Here is a 7,363-nt window from a genome sequence, read left to right as displayed (position 1 = left end):
CTCCTGACACCCTCAAGACTGCCCTAGGGAAGCATGCGCACACGCGCCTCCCAGGCCCACATCAGCTCTTCCCTAAACCCGGACAGCGCAGCTCCACTGCAGCTCCCAGTACCCAGAATTCCATGTCTCAATCCTCTGGGTGACCCGGCAGCGTGGACGCAGAGTGAATAGCAACATTTGTCACTGGACTGTTTTACAACGAATGCTGCTTGTCTTGAGTATTTTGAGAAAATGCACATATGAAAGGTTCCACTATAGGGCACCGCTCATGTGGTCCCACGCTATGAGTGCCCTCAGCCCTCACCTCTCCTCCACAGTGACAGCTGGTGTCACAGCCAATGAGCAACACCACCACTGTCTCTTATACACATCTAGATGTGTATAAGAGACCACGCTATGAGTGCCCTCAGCCCTCACCTCTCCTCCACAGTGACAGCTGGTGTCACAGCCAATGAGCAACACCACCAGTGCTCTCAGCCAAAGAGTGCACTACCACGTGCCTCCCAGAGCTGTGTGTTCCCAACAGCGTGGCCACTCCCTTGGGGCCTCTCTTCCGGCCAGTGCTGAGTTTGTGGGACCAGTTTTGACCCTGATGAATGACCAAAGGCATGCAAGAGACAGCCCTGTTCCCAGCATCGTGGAGAGAGGAGGAACCGCCTGCTGAAGGTGAAATGCACATCTGAGAGGTGCCTAAGGAGCCCCCAGGGGCACGGTCTGGGAAACAGGGCAAAGTCAACAGGGAATTTGGGATTAGCAGAAGTCCTGTGGCATCAAGCAGCCTGACAGCCAGCCGACATTTGTGGAGACCAGCCAAAATTTGTGCCAATGTGATCAGGAGAAACATGGCAGACACATGTCCCGGCTCCAGGCATTCAGGCAGAAGAGAAGCAAGCACTACTGAACAAACCTCCACGTGACCTGGGCCATAGGGTGTCCCTGAAGAACCCACCCAATCCTAGCTCCCATTTCTTTTCTTTCTTTCTTTTTTTTTTTTTTTGAGACAGTCTCGTTCTGTCACCCAGGCTGGAGTGCAGTGACACCATCTCGGCTCACTTACAACCTCTGCCTCCTTGCTCAAGTGATTCTCCTGCCTCAGCTTCCCAAGTAGCTGGGATTACAGGCATGTGCCACCATGCCTGGCTAATTTTTGTATTTTTAGTAGAGACAGGGTTTCACCATATTGACCAGGCTGGTCTCGAACTCCTGACCTCAGGTGATCCACTCACTTTGGCCTCCCAAAGTGCTAGGATTACAGGCGTGAGCCACCGTGCCCAGCCCACAGCTCCCATCTCTATAAACTCAGCTCTCTGCTATTGAAACCTACACTGAGGTCTCCAGCTGTGGCTTCTCTGAGTTCTCAGCCTGCTCCACCCCTCAGTGGCAGCCCAAGTGGCCTCTCACCCTCACTACTTCCAAAATGGGGCCATGGAGTCTGCCCGCTGCCTCTTCCAGCCCTCCTGTCACATGAGCGGCAGCACCCAGGTTCTGCCAGAACCTCAGGGCCACTCGAGTCCCTCTCTACACTGCCACATGGGCCCTAAGCTACCAGAATGTCAGGCAGACCACAGCGCCCCAGCCTCCTTCCCCAGCACTAGCCTCCTCCCCGACACAGTGAGGACGAGGTCTGCATTACCCTCCCCACCTCGCTCCCGCCCAGAGACTCTGCTCTTCCCTCTATGGAGGGATCTTCTGAAGGTCAAGTCGCTCTGCTCTAATCTCTTGCAGGCACATCCTCCTGCACTGACGGTACTCCAGGGCCCGCTCTGGTCACGCGGCGCTCTGCGAGCCGGCCTCGGGCTGCCCCTCTGTCTTCATCTCTTCTTACCCTGCCCCTCGGTCACTGACTGGCTGAGATTGCTAATTTTTGTTCAACAGCTACTTTCCTCTTCTTCTCAGTAAGACATTTCAGCTGTGTGCAGAATAAAGACAATGTGTCCTAGCATCCTGTGCAGGGAAGCGTGGTGACCAACGGGACACAAATGGAATGACAGAGAAAACTTGCAGTGAGTCCTTGAAAGGTGGGGATTTGCTCTTCTTCACCTAAACAGGCTTCCTGCCGGGAGGTATGAGGGCCAGAGCCGGTGCAGCCACACTAGACCACGAGGACGAGAAGCTCATCACAGCAACACAGGATGGAAGAAGTCTGGGTCCCTCACACCAAGGAGTACCGACCAGCTGTCGCACATCTATGCGGAATCCGGACCACAGTGGCTGCGCTCCCATCCTCCAGCACCTGAGCTGCTCCCGGAGCACGCCCCGTGCCTTCCTGCCCCAGGACCTCTGTACTCGCCGTTGCCTCTGCCTGGAGTGCTCCCCCTTGCGCTTTCCTACCAGCTGCCTCAGTGTCCTGGTTCAGATCTCAGTCCCGTGTCGCCTCCTGACCATCTTTGCCAAAGAACCACCTGATGCAAATTCCTCCCCAAACACGCCAGCCCCAGGACACCATCTTCTCTTAGTCGCTTCGTTATCCTAGGATCTGAAGGCCTGCTCATCTGATAACATTTCGTGTCTTTTCCTATTAAACAGAAATTCCGTGAGAGTAGGTCTGTCTTACCAGGATGTCCCTTGTCCCCCAAAGCATTCCAGCACAGAGAAGACACTCAGCAGAACAGCTTGTTCCTACAGCAGGACTCAGAGTGTGGTTTCTGGGAGTTACAGGCTGCTTGTGCTGGCTGGCACTCCCAGAACTTAAAATCCTGAAGCACCCAGAGGGCAGATAGATCTACCTGACAGAGGAGGCCAGGACGCTCCTCTCACCTTAAGTCAGCTCTGAGAACTTTCTGCATTGCACACAATTGTTCGAGTAATTCATGGAAACTTTACAAACACCTACCCACTACTGGCCAGACACCTGCTGGGGCTGGTGGCCTCAGTGACTGGAGAGGGCAGTGGCTGGCGCTTAGAAGGCTGAGATGGCTGCAACGTGAGGGCCAGAAACTAGAGAGGAGGGGGCTACTCCGACAGAACGAGCTCTAGGAACCCAAGGGGAATCTCGAGTCTCTGGCTTGAGCACCAGGCAGTGCACAGGTATAGGGCAGGAGTCCTCAAGGTCAAGAGAAGAGCAACTACCAGGGAGCAACGAGCAGAGCTCAGAGGGCCGCGAGGCCGCCATCTTGCAGCAGCCGGAGTGCAGTGGCCTCGCGGGACACACGGGCATGCAGCAGAGGCCTTGGGAAGGGCGCCGGTGGCAGGAGGCGGAAAGACTATTCTAGACCCACCACTTCAAAGCATAAAAAGCCTCAGAAGGATGATCTGCACCTTCACTGCCTGCCAAGCCCAACCCAACTCCTCAGAGAAAGACAACAAAATCCAGACATTCAAAAGTCTACACCTGACAATATCCAACAACCAAGAAAAACCTGTAAAAAACGTAGAGGCAGGAAAATGAGGCCAAAACCCAGAAACAAAATTAGTCAACAGAAACAGACCCCAAAATGATGTGGAAGATGGTGTGAGAAGAATCGTAGACCTTAAAACGATTATCAATTTGCTCACAAGGATGTAAAAGAAAACCCAAGTACCATGAGGAGGAATAAGGGGAAACTATTATGTTAGAAACGAAAAGTTAACTGGATGGGCGTCACAGCTATTAGGCACTGCAGAAGAAATGGTATCTGACAGCAGAAACGACCCAAACCGCAGCTCAAGGGAAAAGGCTGGGCCGGGTGTGGCAGTTCACGCCTGTAATCCCAACAGTTTGGGAGGCCAAGGTGGGTGGGTCAGGAGTTAGAGAACAGCCTGGCCAACATGGCGAAACCCCGTCTCTACCAAAAATACAAAAAAAAATTAATAGGGCATGGTGGCGGGCACCTGTAATCCCAACTACTCGGGAGGCTGAGGCAGGAGAATTGCTTGAACTCAGTAGGTGGAGGTTGCAGTGAGCCGAGATCATGCCAATGCATTCCAGCCTGGGTGACAGAGCAAGACTCCGTCTCAAAAAACAAAAAATAAAAAACAAAACAAAAAAAAAGAAAAAGAAAAAAGGCTGAAATTAAAAAAAAAACAACAGAGCTTCGGTGTTCTGTAAGACAACGTCAAGAGGCCTGAAACAGATGTGATTAGAGTTCTAGGAAATAAAGTGGAAAGATGCAAAGATAGCTAAAGAAATAATGGCCAAGGTTTTCCAAATTTGATGAAGAAAAACCAACCTACAGATCAAAGAAGCTTAAGAAACTCCAAGCAGGATAAAGGCAAAGAAAGCCACCTCAAAGCACATAATAATCAAATTGCTGACCGTAACAGTAAAGAGAAAACCTTACAAGCAGCCTAAGAGTTCCGGGGTGTCACACACACAAGAACGAACGTAAGACATTCTGGGAGCCTCCACTGAGCCCCCAAAACAGTGGGCGAGAAGACAGCAGGTCACACTTGAAAGCACTGTTGGAGGAAAGAACTAAAAACACTGTCACTGCCATCAGTAATTGTTTAAAACTTTAAATGGAATTTCTTCAATATTTTAAAGATACATTAAAACGTATCTATTACTCACCAATACAAAACTTAGGAATTTTAAATTGATTTGTAGGAGTAGGCATAATCTTTGTCTTGGAATTTAGATAGGAATCTCGCCGTCTGATACTTCTAGTCTTATTCAATTGAGAAGATTCTGACCAAGTGGAACTGGAGTTCGGCCACTGGCCTCCACCTTCCGGAGTCTGGGGTTGGGTGGGGGACACTGAGCGGGGCGCTGTGGGCTGCTCTGCTGCCAGCCCGGAAACATCGACCTGCTTGGCTTGCTGGGAGGATGCCCCCACAGGGCCTGCAGGCAGAGCGGGCCGCAGCAGGGCGGGTCCTATTCTGCCTGACTTGCTGATGTTTGACAGAGGCCGGGAGCTGTTTGCAGGAATACTTGCAAATTCACTTGATTTAGCTAGAAGGGTATACACACAAAAATCACATTATAAAATTAGGCAGCTATTTAACAAACACACAGAAGTTATGCTGTCTTTAGCTCATCTACCTTAAACATATGACACATTAAAAATATTCTATAAGCCCTTCAGGCAACATCATCAAACACAGCACGGCCCAGGCAGCTTTTAGCTTAGCTGAGTGTATTCTAAGGTACTTATTCTCAAAATCATTACTAACATGTACAAAAGCATGCATAAATTCAAGCTCTCCTGTCTTCGTTGATTATGTTGGCAGGAGAAATCTACATTAGTTGAGCAGATGGAAGGGGATAGTCTAGTCACATGTCTCATCTGTCTGGTCACAGAGGTGGACAGGGCACAGGGAAAAAAGATGCAATTGTTACTGGTTGATTCCTTTAAAATTACAAGGAGTCTGGGTCATATTAACTATAAGCACTATTTAAAATAGAAGACCAGATAAACTAGAATAATAAATACTGAGCTACCAATATACACAGATGATCTGGTAAAGGATTCTTAAAGAAAAACTTTAGGAACAGGAGTGGTGGCTCATGCCTATAATCCAAACACTTTGGGAGGCCAAGGCAGGAGATCACTCGAGGCCAGGAGTTCGAGATCAGCCTGGCTAATATAGTGAGACCATCCTCACTACAAAAAACACAAAAATGTGGGCCAGGCGTGGTGGCTCATGCCTGTAATCCCAGCACTTTGGGAGGCCGAAGCGGGCGGGTCATGAGGTCAAGAGATCGAGACCATCTTGGCCAACATGGTGAAACCCCATCTCTACTAAAAATACAAAAATTAGTCAGGTGTAGTGGCGGGCACCTGTAGTCCCAGTTACTCGGGAGGCTGAGGCAGGAGAATCACTTGAACCCGGGAGGCAGAGGTTGCAATGAGCCAAGATTGCGCCACTGCACTCCAACCTGGCAAAAGAGCGAGACTCCATCTCAAAAACACACATACACACACACACACACAAATTAGCTGGGTGTGGTGGCATGTGGCTGTAGTCCCAGCTATTCAGGAGGCTGAGGTGGGAGGATTGCTTGAGCTCAGGAGGTCGTCACCTCAGTCTATAAAGATAAGGACACAAACCTCTCTTAATCACAGAATGGCAGAGTCAGGATTCCAGATCAGATCAATCTGATTAGAGTTCACACTTTTTCTTTCTTTTTTTTTTTTTTTGAGACGGAGTCTCGCTGTCGCCCAGGCTGGAGTGCAGTGACACAGTCTCGGCTCACCGCAACCTCCGCCTCCCGGGTTCAAGCGACTCTCGTGCCCCAGTCTCCCGAGTAGCCGGGACTACAGGCACCCGCCACCATGCCCGGCTAGTTTTTGTGTTTTCAGTAGTGACAGGGTTTCACCACGTTGGCCAGGCTGGTCTCAAACTCCAGGACTCAAGCAATCCACCCATCTCGGCCTCCCAAAGTGCTGGGATCACAGGTGTGAGCCACTGCACCAGGCCCACTTTTTACATTTTGTGAACACAATCCACACCGTGCTGCCCTGAACGACCCCGAGATTCCACACGGCCAATGCACCTTCAAGAGGATTTCGCTCTGAAGAGCAGAAAGGCGAAGGCTTTCCCTTACCACTAGATGGCAGCCGTGGCTCGGCAAGGTTGAAATGTGGCTTGACCTCAAACAGGTGTGGGAGCGTGGATTTAAACAGGCACCCAGGAGTTATGGGGGCCATATGCCATAAATTATCTGGAATAGTCCTATTTTAAAACTGGTGTCTCATGGCATTGACATGAGCCTGATTCCTTCTGTGTTCTCAGGCACGGGATATCATACACGCTTTCTGGCTGTGTGTACCCCCTAGACTGAAGCCACCCATCTGACTGTGCCCTCCTCATGGGACAGATGCACTGAGGGCAGGCACAGCGACTCAGCCGACAGCCTGGTCCACCGCACACAGCACGCCCTCCGGGACGTCCTGCTGAGCCTGAGTGGTTCTGTAGAAACAGTCTCCGAGGCCTCAGCAGCACTCCAGGCCTCACCTGGCCAGATGTGGGTCCAAGCACGATGCCGGCTGCCTCACCTTTGCCCGCTGCTGGGGATGTGCACACACTGGATGCCCTGCTCCAAACAGGCCCTGAGGAAGACTTCCTTGCGAGATTGCTGGTAGAGCCGGGTGCTTTTAACAGGGTCTTCTTCAGCCCCAACTGGGGCAAAATGTGAAAAAACAGAATCAGCAAAGATCTCATTATTTACCTGTAACTTATGTCTGCAAAAGTAAGGGGCTTTTGGCTGGGCGCGGTGGCTCACGCTTGTAATCCCAGCATTTTGGGAGGCCGAAGCGGGCGGGTCACAAGGTCAGGAGTTTGAGACCAGCCTGGCCAATATGGTGAAACCCCGTCTCTACTAAAAATATAAAAATTAGCCTGGCATGGTGGTAGGCACCTGTAGTCCCAGCTACTTGGGAGGCTGAGGCAGGAGAATCGCTTGAACCCAGGAGGTGGAGGTTGCAGTGAGCTGAGCTCATGC

At 51.0% G+C, this 7,363-nt stretch overlaps 1 protein-coding gene across 1 annotated transcript in view; it reads right to left on the bottom strand.

Moving 5' to 3' along the window:
• GTSE1 (G-2 and S-phase expressed 1) overlaps positions 1-7,363 on the bottom strand; it is a 35,817-nt gene that overhangs the window by 16,178 nt on the left and 12,276 nt on the right. Inside the window, exons 5-6 of the mRNA XM_011984049.1 lie at positions 6,918-7,041; positions 4,490-4,870 (exon numbers count right to left, since the gene is read on the bottom strand). Of these exons, the coding sequence (XP_011839439.1) occupies positions 4,490-4,870; positions 6,918-7,041 (505 nt within the window). The remainder of the gene's footprint in view (positions 1-4,489; positions 4,871-6,917; positions 7,042-7,363) is intronic.

This window comes from Mandrillus leucophaeus, unplaced genomic scaffold (genome assembly GCF_000951045.1).
Source record: "Mandrillus leucophaeus isolate KB7577 unplaced genomic scaffold, Mleu.le_1.0 Scaffold26, whole genome shotgun sequence".
NCBI lineage: Eukaryota > Metazoa > Chordata > Mammalia > Primates > Cercopithecidae > Mandrillus > Mandrillus leucophaeus.
The sequence above is the reverse complement of the archived record's forward strand: the minus strand, read 5'-3'. Positions and strand labels throughout refer to the sequence as shown.